Source organism: Brassica napus, chromosome C5 (assembly GCF_020379485.1).
Source record: "Brassica napus cultivar Da-Ae chromosome C5, Da-Ae, whole genome shotgun sequence".
In the NCBI taxonomy this organism is placed as follows: Eukaryota; Viridiplantae; Streptophyta; class Magnoliopsida; order Brassicales; family Brassicaceae; genus Brassica; species Brassica napus.
The window spans coordinates 51,461,757-51,474,771 of NC_063448.1; the positions used below are offsets into that span (position 1 = coordinate 51,461,757).

General features: G+C 36.9%; 2 protein-coding genes and 1 pseudogene across 2 annotated transcripts; 1 reads left to right on the forward strand and 2 right to left on the reverse strand.

The window, feature by feature from the left end:
- Positions 1–663: 663 nt before the first annotated feature.
- On the forward strand, positions 664–3,969 carry LOC106454165 (annotated as a pseudogene).
- Positions 3,970–4,498: 529 nt separating this feature from the next.
- On the reverse strand, positions 4,499–6,923 carry LOC106452495 (fasciclin-like arabinogalactan protein 18). Its single transcript, XM_013894637.3, has 2 exons — positions 5,445–6,923; positions 4,499–4,969 (listed from the first exon to the last, which is right to left on the reverse strand). Exons 1-2 carry the CDS (start codon positions 6,763–6,765, stop codon positions 4,899–4,901), a joined length of 1,392 nt encoding a protein of 463 aa, XP_013750091.1. The 5' UTR covers positions 6,766–6,923; the 3' UTR covers positions 4,499–4,898.
- Positions 6,924–11,188: 4,265 nt separating this feature from the next.
- On the reverse strand, positions 11,189–12,645 carry BNAC05G41510D. The gene has a single exon (XM_013894636.3). The coding sequence runs from the start codon at positions 11,998–12,000 to the stop codon at positions 11,377–11,379; it is 624 nt and encodes a 207-aa protein (XP_013750090.1). The 5' UTR covers positions 12,001–12,645; the 3' UTR covers positions 11,189–11,376.
- Between the last annotated feature and the right edge of the window lie 370 nt (positions 12,646–13,015).

Consider the following 13,015-nt stretch of genomic DNA (forward strand, 5'->3'; position numbering starts at 1 on the left):
CACATAAAATATAGTTTAGAGTCCTAATTTCAACGTGTTCTCATTTTCTCCATCTGTAGTAAATACTAAATAGATAACATAATTTTCTTTTTTCGACTAAATGACTGAAACTATGGACCAAGGAAAACTTTTCAGAAGAGACGATGTTACCTTTCCAGAACAAATTTGCCTTCTTTATACTTCTGATCTTTCTCATGCTCTGATTCCTAACAAACAAAGAAAGAAACAATGTGAAAAAATGAGAAACCTGTCCCAAGAGAACTGGAAGTGAGACTAAAGAGAGATATAAAGCAAGTTACATATTTCCAGCCAACATTATCTCCGCAACAGCAGCAGAAAATATCAGAAACGGTGTGCATACCCGAAAGTATCATCCTTTCCTCTTAAGGACCCATATTTATGTTCACTCTGAAAAATCAAAACTTAGCATTGGAATCAGCTTCTACAATATATCCAACTCTATTGCATTAGAGAAATATAGTTAACATAATTTTTCTATAGAGAAGTCACAAAACAGATATTAAAACCAATTTATAAGTAAAAAGAAGGTAAATACTTTACCTTTGTTACTGATAAAATTTTATTTCCCATTTAGCTTTGTCTCCTTTTAGAATATGTGAAACAGAAGTATACACAAGTGTCATTTGCACTCTGAATTATCTTACTGTTTGGGCTCATATTACATCTGAGAATACGGTGTAGTTTGAGCTTTTGAAGAAACTGTGAAAATAGACAAAAGGAAGAGCAGAAGTTCTTTACTTCATTAGACCGTTTTAAAAAGTTTTGGAAATGATATTTAAAACTGGAAATATACAGAAGAAAACAGTTGATAATGAAACGTGGGTGAAATTTTGAGAAAATTTAGGAATTAGATGGTTGAAATTGCAGAAAAATAGGGGATGGAGAATATTTTTTCAATCGGTTGTTTTTGCTTATTTGTTTTTAGTTTTTTTTTGTAAAACTAATGGCATGTGTTAAACTATTATTGCTCATGTGACTTCTGATTTAGTATATAAGGATATTTGGGTGTTCGGGTATATTTTTGGTATTACGGATATTTTTTTTAAGTTTCAAATTTGGGTTTTCGGATATAGTTTCGGGTAACATTTTTGATTTTCAGAAATATAATTTGGGTATTTGAATAAAATTTGGGTATTTTTAGATCTTCAGGTCAGACTTCGGGTAAAAACTCGGATATTTTCGGATATTTTTTTGGGTCTTCGGATATTTTTTCGGGTTTTCAGATATTTTTTGGGTTTTCGGATCCAATTCGGATACTTCAGGTCCTAACCCTAATCGACCCGAACCCAAAATATACAAAAAAATTGTGGGTATTTTGCGAGTATATAAATTATAGAGCCGAACTGATCCGGATCCGACCCAAATCCAAACGAAAAATTTCTAAATACCTATTTGGTCCAAATGTCTAGGATTCGAAGGACCTGGACCAGACAAGAACCGATCCGAAGATCCGAATGCCCATGTCTACTATAGATTACTAAAAATGTTAAAAATTTCACACTTGAAATTTTATGATCAATGGTTTAACTTTTTCTTTTGTTATAACAAGATACAAATGATTATAAAATCGTATGAATATGAAGTATTATTTAATATATATGTTTTTTCAGGTTTGTGCAGCCTCTATGTTTTCTATTATTCATTCTTTTAGCCTATTTTATCATCTTTTTTCACTGTTTGCATTGATCTAATTTCAGGAAAATCCAGGAAAGGAGAGTTGAGTATCTTCCCCAGATCATTCATTGCTTTGTCCCATTGCCTCCACATGATGCCGAGAAAGTCTGAGTATGATACTGCAAAGGTAAAGGCTGAGAATGCTACTGCAAAGGGAAAGGCTGAGAATGTTACTGCAAAGGCAAAGGCTGTGAATGTTACTGCAAAGGTAAAGCAACTTCTCTGTGGCTACTATATTATCTTAGAGTCTCCTTATTTTGCACTAAACTGTTTCACTTTTCTTTATTACGTAGAAACCTGAAAAGTGGATTCCAGGACAACCGAGAGATCCTGAATCATATGTTCTGAAAGATCAGGTAACATTAGTTTTTCAAAAGCTTAGAGTTCGTTTGTAGCCTCTTACATTATTAAATGTCATTATCTTTTGTTTGATCACTTCCTGGTTGTGTTCAGATTACGTTGTCTCTATTATTCTGTTTCCGAGCATGCGTTTGATGTTTTTGTTTCTCTGTCAGGAAACTCGATATCGCCAGCGTTATCTTGATCTGATGTTGAACGTGGACGTTCGCCAGATATTCAAAACCAGAGCTAACATCATTTCATATATCCGCAGATTCCTTGACAGTAAAAGATTCTTGGAGGTCTCTACGCTTCTCCTCTCATTGCTAGAAAATAGTTTCCTTTTTCTTACATTTTGAAGTTCTCTTAATCCTACATTTGTGATTCTTAAACGTTTTTTTATATATAGGTTGAGACACCTATGATGAACATGATTGCTGGTGGAGCAGCTGCCCGGCCATTCGTGACTCATCACAACGATCTAGACATGAAGCTGTACATGCGCATCGCACCTGAACTCTTTCTGAAGCAACTTATCGTCGGTGGCTTGGAGCGTGTCTATGAGATTGGAAAGCAATTCAGAAACGAGGGTATTGATCTGACGCACAATCCGGAGTTCACCACTTGCGAGTTCTACATGGCTTTCGCAGACTAACAGGTGGTTACAAGATCAAGTATCATGCGAATGGTTATGATAAAGAGCCAATCGAGATCGACTTCACTCCTCCATTCAGGTTTGAGTCGATCAATATTTTCATTGATTAAACAACAACGATAAAGCTTATTTGTGTTGATGATTTATTTTGTAGGAGGATTGAGATGATAGGAGAGTTGGAGAAGGTGGCTAACCTTAACATACCAAAGGATTTGGCTAGTGAAGAAGCCAACAAGTACTTGATTGATGCATGTGCCAGGTTCGACGTGAAATGCCCTGCTCCTCAGACAACAGCTCGTCTGCTAGATAAAGTAAGTTAAATCTTATGTCTCTCTGTTTCATGTCTTGGATTGAACGTTGAGCATAGGAATATTGAAATCTGAGATGTTGTCTTTTTTTGCAGCTTGTTGGAGAATTTCTGGAAGTGACATGTGTGAACCCGACTTTCATCATCAACCATCCCGAGATCATGTCTCCCTTGGCAAAATGGCATAGATCAAACAACGGTTTGACTGAGAGATATGAGCTGTTTATCAACAAGCATGAAGTAAGTACAAAGCTTATTATCACACATCTTTTCTATAGAGTTGTTTCGCTGAGCATATTTGTAAATTTGATGGCAGCTCTGCAACGCCTACACGGAGCTGAACGATCCTGTGGTTCAGCGGCAAAGGTTTGCTGATCAGCTAAAGGATAGGCAATCTGGAGACGATGAAGCGATGGCACTGGATGAGACTTTCTGCAATGCATTAGAATATTGACTGGCTCCTACAGGTGGCTGGGGATTGGGTATAGACAGGCTTGCCATGCTCTTGACAGACTCGCAGAACATCAAGGTCAGTATATTATCTCAATCTCTTGTTATTGAGTAATTGTTTTGGCGACAACTCATGAACTGAAAAAAAAAATGATGCAGGAGGTTATTCTCTTCCCGGCAATGAGACCACAAGACGATCCAGCAACCGTTAAAGTTACAATCTAATTGATAATGGGGGTAATAACAATCCGTGGTTAACTTTCTCACACCTTTATTCTGTTACAGGTTCTTTGAAAGCAGAGAACAAAGGAGAGTAGAGCACAGTTTTCATCTCTTTTGCCTCTAAAGTTTGGTAGTCCAATTGCTATTGTGCAAATTTAATTTCGATGTACGAACAACCCATATTTTTACAGTCAACTTGTCATTATCAAAAACCTTTCAAGGCTTTTTTGGATCTCGTTTGTTGTTTTCTAATTGTAAATTCGTTCTCATATTAAATACCGCAAGATTTTGTTTCTATCAACCAATAATCATATAAAAGTATCCATAATTTTTAAAGTTAAATCTATGATTTTATAATGTGTTATTGTCAAAGTGGTTGAAATGGCATGATGTTGATAACCCAGTTTAGACTTGCAGCTATTTAGCCTATTTTACTAGGATTGAAAGGGAAACAAAAAGTCATCGATTGAATGGAAACAAAATAGGTATCTTCATGAATGGTGATCACATAAAAAAGTCAGACAGTTTTAAGCTGTGGGTTGTAATTGGGTCTCAAATCAAATAATTCTAACATGACAGCCATAAGCCAACTCATCTCCTCTCTGGCTCTCTCCAACACATGATTCATTGTGGCTCCTACCTAATACCTTTCATATTTATTATTTTATGCTAAAACAATAAAATCAAAAATGCCAAGCAAATTTTATGCCTACCAAGTACTACATATTTGCTTTGGCACCACAAGCAAATGGTTAAGTGGTGATGATAATGATACCATTCAAGTGGAGTACCTACCAAACAACCCACACACAAAACAACACCAAGTAAAAGAAAATAAGAGAGATCCTTACTACTGAAGAAAAGGCGGTAGTGGGTTCTCAAGTCTTTTTCTTTTGTTTCCCACTTTATGATTTATTTTTTCCATACACCACAAATCAATTAAAAAATTGAGAGTTCATATAATCTAATTACAATTTTTATAACCCAAAAACCAACCTGCCCAAAAATATTTTTTTTTTATATATATTTATAGAAAACCCCAACAAACCCTCTTTTCATATTCCTTTAATGATTTGAACATTGCTGATGATGATGTTCCTCGTTTTCTTTCCTTCTCTTCCAAGCCTTCATTCTTATCTAAGAACATGCGAATCATAACCTTTTGTGCGTCTTTACAGATATTCTTCAGAGAATTGTCTTTTAATAATCTTCTTCTTGTTTGTGAATTCATCAGCATGTGCTTAAATACGAGTCTTTGCCAATAGCTCCAAGCATTCGACATGCTACTTCCAGCAACTTCCCTGTTGATTAATTAACAAAACAACTTTTAATTATTAGTTCATGATCACAATCAATTAATTCCAATCACAATCTCCTGTTACCAAATTAAAATATTTGGAAACGTGAAAAGATGCTCTAGGTAATGTTGATGAAGCTTCTAATGATTATTACTTGTGTTTGATATCTTCTTATACTATCCTCATCACTCTCTACTATTAGCACATGATTAATACAAAATTCGAAGTTCACAGATTACTTTGATCACAAGAAATATAATTTGTATCCTCAAACCGATCCTAAGCATGTTCCCTATCATTTCAAGCCAGTTATAGTCACTATGCTAATGTTTCAAGAAACTAGATCAATTCATCAAATTCCTAATGATTTCATCATTATGATTTATGACTATGTGAAATAGATTTCATAGAAACCATAATCTATAAACCATAGACACACAACACATAATCAATCAAATAAAAGGTCAATTAAACGTACCTCTTCTCGGTTGAACAACTTTCTTAAGCGGACTAGTCTGTTTCTTAACCGTCCCTTCCTCCTCAGGGAACAAAACACCATCAATCCCTTGAACTGAAATCCGACCGTCCGTGTAAATATCCGGATCAAACAAGTACGCTGACCGGTCACCAGAACCGAACTTAACCGAACCATCAGCTTCCTTCGCCGCAACCTTATGAGGAAAACGCAGCGTTTCATAGTTCACCTTCCCAAACCTCCTAACCGAATTATACATACTCTCCTCCGTCTGATACTCCGGTATAATGTGGTAGTACACGATCTGCTCCGGAGCTCCGGGCTCGCTCAGCTGATCCGTCGTCAACTTCGCCATGGCTTCGTCGTTGGGAGCCAACACCGTGAGAACGTACCCTTCCGATACCAATCGTCCCATCTCCGTCGCGAGCGACGTCAGATTCACGAGGATATCCGCCATCTCGTTGTATCCGCCGTAATGCAACAGCGTGTGGATGAAATCTTTGACCTGAGCATCGCCGTTGAAGTGGTGACGTGGACCTCCGGGTCCCGGAGCCGGTGCTGGAGCTAGCGACGGACCTGGAGCCATGGCGGATTGGATCGGGAGCACCGGCGGAGATCCGGCTGGTACCGCGGCGGCGGCGGCGGATTTCTTGAGACGGTTTGTTCTCGGATCGACCTCCGGAGCTCCTTCCGGTAACACGGCGGAGATCGATCGGAGATTTCTCCGCCGGTTGAAATCTTCTTGGACGGAGCGGGGGATTAAAAGCCGCTCGATTCCGTGGATCAACCCGTCGGGTCGGGTCAAATCATCGGGTCGGGTGATCACGGCGGAGTTCACTAGCCTCTTCCCGTTTCCTTTGGCTTTGCTCAAATGCAGCACTTGGTCGCTCCCCAGCGTGAGGTGCTTGACCCGACCCGAATTCTCCTCGGGCCATTGGTTGGATCCGACTCGGGTGGGGATAATGTGGGACAAGAGTAGCGTCTGGAGAGATTTGAGGTTACCTGGTTGGAGCAAGAACCGTTTGAAATCCGGGTCGAGGTCACGCTCCAGAGCCTCGTTGCGAGGGGCGAAAATGGTAATATTGTGACGGCCGACGGCGTCTTCGAGTTTCTGGAGGAGGAGAGCTTTCTCGACGAGCTCCGCGAGCTCGGTGTAACGAGAGTCGAGGAGAGCGACGAGGACTGAGTTTGAGTTTATCTGACCGGACCCGGTTTTGTTGTAGTGAACCGGTTCGAGGTTCCGTGGCAGAGACGATGCAGTGACGAGGAGGAAGAAGGAGAAGAAGAAAGTTACTGCGGAGCAACCATAGATGCAGCGACCCATGGTGCTCTGGAAGATTGTGAAATTGCTCTTCGGTGGAGAATATACTTCGTGTTCAGTGATTAATTGAAGCGTCGGTGATCGGAAAGTGGGAGTGAGAGACAAGGCAAGAAGAAGAAAGAAGATGTGAGAGAGATGTGTGAGTTTGGCTGGTCTCTTCTTGTCTATGTTGTGTATCAAAACAGGTTTGGGTTTTCGGACAGGCTGGTGGTGGGGACCACACGGTGTCTGAAAATTTTAATTATTTTAGCTGACTTTGGCTTTTTATGACTCGGCTCGACTCGGCTCGACTTCCATTACGTTTCAGTTATTTTCTGGCTAAATATTTTGTATAATCACTAAATAAACACCACTTTGTTTTGTCTTTATTAACATAAACAAAAATAGTATACTACTATTTCAGAACAAACAAGTTTATATTAAAATTTAAAACCTTTCGGATAAATTCTACTTTGCCAATTGAGTAACTATTTATTTTGGTCAGTAATCTAGGTATCAACTGACCATGTGCAACAAAGGAATGGTGATTGTACCAAAACATTAAAGAATTCGATATGCATTTATATATAGTTGCAACTGTATATGCAATGGTAAGATTAAATAACAATGTTAAAAAGAGAAAAAATCTCTAAAACTAACGGCGGATCTACTTGAACGAAGGAAATGTCACTTGCCCTCTATAAAATTATCAAATTCTCTTAACTTAGTAACTTACCTAAATTTTGGTTATTTTCTCTATTAAAATTCATGTTTTATGTGTATAATTTTTATTTTTTTTTACCGTAGAAAGAGAAAGTGATGGTATTGAACTTCTCCTTCAAGTTTACTATAATAAAGACTAAGACAATCCGTGAACTCATCGAGATGATAATAAAAGGATAGTTAATTAGTCAGTCAGCTTCTATTATTAGCTAATGATGTAGTGATTACCTTAGGTTCTAAATGGTGACTTCAGTTTGAGCGGTGCGGGACAAGCGGTTCAACTGCGATACGATTTTAACAGTCATAAAAACGTATAGATATATGGTATATGTAGAGATTTTTGTTACTGTTAACTGCGGTGCGGGGCGGGGCGTGGCGGTTGTAAACATTCAAAGCCTAAGAAATTCAACCAAACAGAAAAGACATGTGAAGCTGAGCCGAAGAAGTAGGGAAGACCACGTGGCTTAAATTGAAGCTGTCGGTGTATGACCTAATACAACCATCATTTTCTTATACTTATTACACCTTTTTGGTAGCTACGTTAAGTTCGTGAATCGTGTAATGTCCCACCTCAATTCTACTTACCTGTTTCTACCACGTACTTCAGCTTCGAAGGTGCACTCACGCGTTTCGACTAATGGGTTTTAAGGCTCTAAACGATACTCATTACCTAATGAAAAGAATAACCTATTAAGGCCCAATTTTGTTAAAACACACAACTTACTAAAGTTTTGCTTATACTAGGCCCGAGTTGTCTTATTGCATTGGAGTTCGGTCATATCAATGGGCCTTAGCTCATTACTTTATATTTTCTTTTGTAAACCTAATCCATTTTGCTGACGACCTTTTGCTTTTCAATTGTTATATTAAGAATTAAATATCCGAATCTTTGAATAATAAAGAAACTGTAAGGTCCAAATTTATAAGTTGCCGAAAGAGCCGAAAGGTAAACATAAAAAAGTTGATAACAGAATGGTGGCCTATGGATTTTATTTTTCGGGTCTTAATAGCCTCACAAATCCCTTTATTATTATTTGAGGAGCATTAAAAATAAATAACCTTTAGTTCATGTGTTTATTACAAGTGTGCCATTTCTTACGTGGCAACTCCACAAGCTCCCTCACCTATTCTATTTAAAACCCCTTTGTTAACTAGAGTAATTACACAACATGCCATTGATCAAAACTTTATAATTTCCTTAGTTTTGTCTACATTTGTCACATATATACGTTGATACGTATTACATCAAACCTTATCATTTATTTCTTGCGTTAGTTACCTTAACCGAAGTTCTACGTATTACATCAAAGATTTTAAAATTATGTTAATTACCTTGACTGAAGTTTTTTCATTAATTTGTTTCAATACAAAAACATTACTGACATACGTAGTGGTCTAATTTTTTATTCAAAATGAATATAGATGCGAAAAAATTAATGTACGATTATCAATCAAAGTTTGTTTTCTGAAAAATCCTAAAAAGTATTTGATGATCAATACGTGCTCAAGTGATTGATTTTCTTAAAAATACGAAAAAAATATTTGTTCTCTTAAAAATATATCAAGAGGAAAACTTTGTTTTAAAATAGTGAAACAGAAGAACCATGCATATGGCATATACTTGCCCCGTTTCATTAAATTGTTAGATGATCTCCGCCTTGCGTTGTAGAAACTAAGGTAAAATACGATTTTCTGGCATACAATTATAAAAACTTACCTTATATGATCTATCGTAATTAAGATTTTAACGCCAGCTTGCATAAAGCAAATAATGGCGGAGCAAATTGCCCATGATTTAAACGTGATTTGCAAGGAAGAAATTGATTGATGATTGGGAAAAAGGAAACTTCTAATAACTTTGATATATTTTTAAATTACAAATTTGGTAAATTGATGGTAATAATACGTGATTTGTGAGGACTTGACTTTTGTATATAAGGAACGTAGATTAAGGTTCAAATTATTGTAATCAATTAATAATCATGAACTTTCTTGAATTTGTTCAATTGCGATTGATAAAAGGAAGTTTGCATTAACTATTTACAATATTAAAATAATTCTCGACTAAGATTGGAGCGCAAGTTATGTGTAATATTCGATTTAGTTACGGCCATTATTTTGAATCCATATGACCGACCCCATGGCGATTCCTTTTTAGTATAAATATACGGCTTCTATAATTTAGAAAACTCACCACACTTTTCTTCTCGACTTTGCTCATATCAAAACATTCTCTCAAGCAATCAAATGACTAGCTTTAACTCTGTTTCCGATTTGAAACCATTCAAGACATTGTTTCTTTTATATTTTATTAGTCTATTGCTTATGTTTCGTTTTATTTTATATTTATAATTTATTTTATGCAAACAAATATACAATTTTTAAACAAAAATTCTGCAGCTTAATTTAGATTGATATACTAAATTTCGTCTAACCCTTACTTTATAACATATAGTATTTCTTGCTATGACTTTAATTTTTATTATGTCTACAAATTAAAAGTGATAATATTTTGAAATCTATTTACTCCGCGCAGGGCGCGGGTTATCACCTAGTTTTATACTAAGAATAAACAACCCAAACATTTTAATAATTAAAAATCATAGAATCATGATTTCATGTAGAAGGCTAGCTAGATTTTATCTTATATAATTTCTATTATTATTTTGTTAGATGACCTCCATGTTAATAACAATATCCTTTAATTTTGTTTCACATCCATTAATCCATAAAACAAATCTCAGACATGTTTGATTTCGTGTCCAAAATGAATGGTTGAAGACGGTTTGGGACCTTTGGGTGTTCAGTTTACCAAATGAAGTATAAACAGTTGCATGATGTATTTGATGTTTACCAGATAATGGGGAGAAATAAAGAAGGGTCGCATCAAAGCTGAATTAGTGAAGATTTATAATAAAAGACACCTGAAAACAAACAAAGCAGGAAAAAAACGAGACAAGGAAAGGGAAAAAAGAGTAATTAGAGATGCAGAAGAAGATAGTCGTCGTGGTAGCAACACCTGAATTAATGCTAAACACTTATGCCAAGTGAGTTTTGTCGTCCCCCACATTAGCTTCACTGCCTCACCAGTCACCAGAACACCTACAAATTCATTAAAAACACTTAGGAAAAGGACAGTTTCCACGAGAAGAGACTTCCGCTCTGTTTAGCCCTAATCTATTTTTCACCCTTTCACTCTTGTTTACTCGGGTGTGTATAAAATTGTACTATTAAATTTTTCAAAATTACAGAAAAATATTTTGTTTAAATCTTTTTAATATAAAATAAAAAATATATATATATTTTAGTATTTTTATTAATTCAGTTTAAAATTTTAACTAAATATTTTATTTTTATATTTATACAGTTAAAAATAAATATTTTACCATTCCGCAATCGTTCGCAACCGTAAATGCGAAATGTAACTAGTTTTTGAATTCAAAAGATTTAGATCGTTTTGAAACGATTTATAGCGTTTTATGTGATTGTTGCAAAACTCCAACAATCTCTATTAATCCTCAAAATGTGCCTGGGTGATAACGGAGAAACTAAACCAATATAACAAATCCAAATCCACGTCAGATTTGGACTAAATGCGGTTAAGATCCTTCCATCATATTCATCTGCCAAATTATTATAGGGAGTGGCGTAATTTTCTTGTATACATTTCATGTCTATGTCACTTAAATCGCATGATTCAAATTTCAATCAACAAAATCAAAAATCGCATGAATCAAATTTGAAATTTCATCTTTGATGATCACAAAATCCCATTAACACATTTGAAAATAAAATCTCACACCAAAGATCGATCGAACCATTTAAAGACAGACTTGCACATTGCTTTGCACACACAATCAAGAAACAAGAACTATTAACAAAGCTTTTATAACCTCCTCCTCCGGGCCTCGGCTATAACGAAAAAGACTTTGAACCTCTCGGAGACGACACAGATTCTCTCTGCGACGGACTTCTCCAGAATCCTGCACCGTAAAACCTGTTCCACATCTCTTTCTCCAACGCCAACACCGCCTCATCGTCCTCATCGGTCTCATAGTCCGTCGCCAGCCCCGCCGCAGCTGATTTTCCGAAGTATTTAAGATCCAAGAAATCATCATCATCCTCGTCAGAGACGTCGTTGCTATCCACCGGATGGATCGCGAACTCCGAGTTCTGGAACACTCTCCCGTTGGCCGGAAGCGGCGGAAGGATCCTGTTTTTGACGAGATGTTTACGGCGGCGAATACGTAACGCGCGACGGCAGATTCCGCGGGGGACTTTGTAGACCGCGAGGACGAGGAGGTTGACGAGTCCGCAGGGACAGCAGCAGCACACGGCGGCGCAACTCGCCGTCGTACCGCCGCAGAACTCGGCGGGAGTGGATCCACCGCAAGTGGCCGTCGGAGAAGGAGAGGAGAGGCTTCTCTGGAGGAGAGGGTGTCTCCGGTGGCTACGCGACGGAGATGACGATGGAGTGTCAGACGGTTTCGTCTGCCTCGAGATTTGGCTCGGATCGTAACGTAACCTCGTATTCATTGTTCAGTTTGGTCGGGAGAAAAAGAGATTTTACAAAACTCAAATTTCCTCGAGATCAAATGGTTAAGACCGGTTCAAAACGCAGCACCAACGGAATCTCTCCCGGTGATGGGCGGATTAAAACAGTCGCGGGGCTGATAGGAGAAGAAAGGGCCCAAAGAAAATAATGGAGAATGTCGAGTGACTTTGTAGAAGAAAAAAAAAATTATTACAGAACACCAAACTGATAAAATTAGGCACGTTCCAATCGTTTTTTGAGTTCTGAAGGAGAAAATTAGAAAAGCTTTGTCGGGAAAACTCAGAGGTTTAATTTTGTTTGAGAGGTCGACCGAAATGGAGGGAGAGATAGGATTGGTTTGGTTCAGACTGAAGGAGAAGAGGAAGATTAATGGAAGATGTGGTGTGTTTATATATAGAGAAGAAAGAAAGTTTCACCAGATTTATTTACTAATATTTGTTATCTTCTTCAGGTTGGTACTTTCTCTGATCACAATAGTTATACGGTTGTTTTTTCCCCTACTGGATTTATACTTATCATCTTTGTCATCTTGTTTACTTATTATTAGTTGTCAAAAAAGAAAGTAGCTGTAAAATAAACTTTTGACCAAAAAAAATCTGCAACTGGAAACGTAAATATTTTCTTTACAGAATCTAAACAGTTGTTATTCATATATATACAAAATCTTATTTCAGAAAACAAAAAAAAGAAGAAGCATATCTTTGCTCTATTAAAATCAAAACAAAATGATGACATTTGTTGTTGAAGAATTAGTGATAATAATGATTACCTCTTATCCTAATATTACTCATAAAATATACGCGTATGTGTATTAGAATCGGACAGTATCTGGATTAATCTATCTAGACGTAGTCTTCCCGTGGTTGTTAGATGTTGATTGGTTTGTTTCTTTTTGTATATTCTTATCTTCGTCAACGAACTGATGCGTTGTAAGAATATATTAATCAAAAACAAACAAAAATCAAGTGTGGCGTACCACTAATCCACTATGAATTG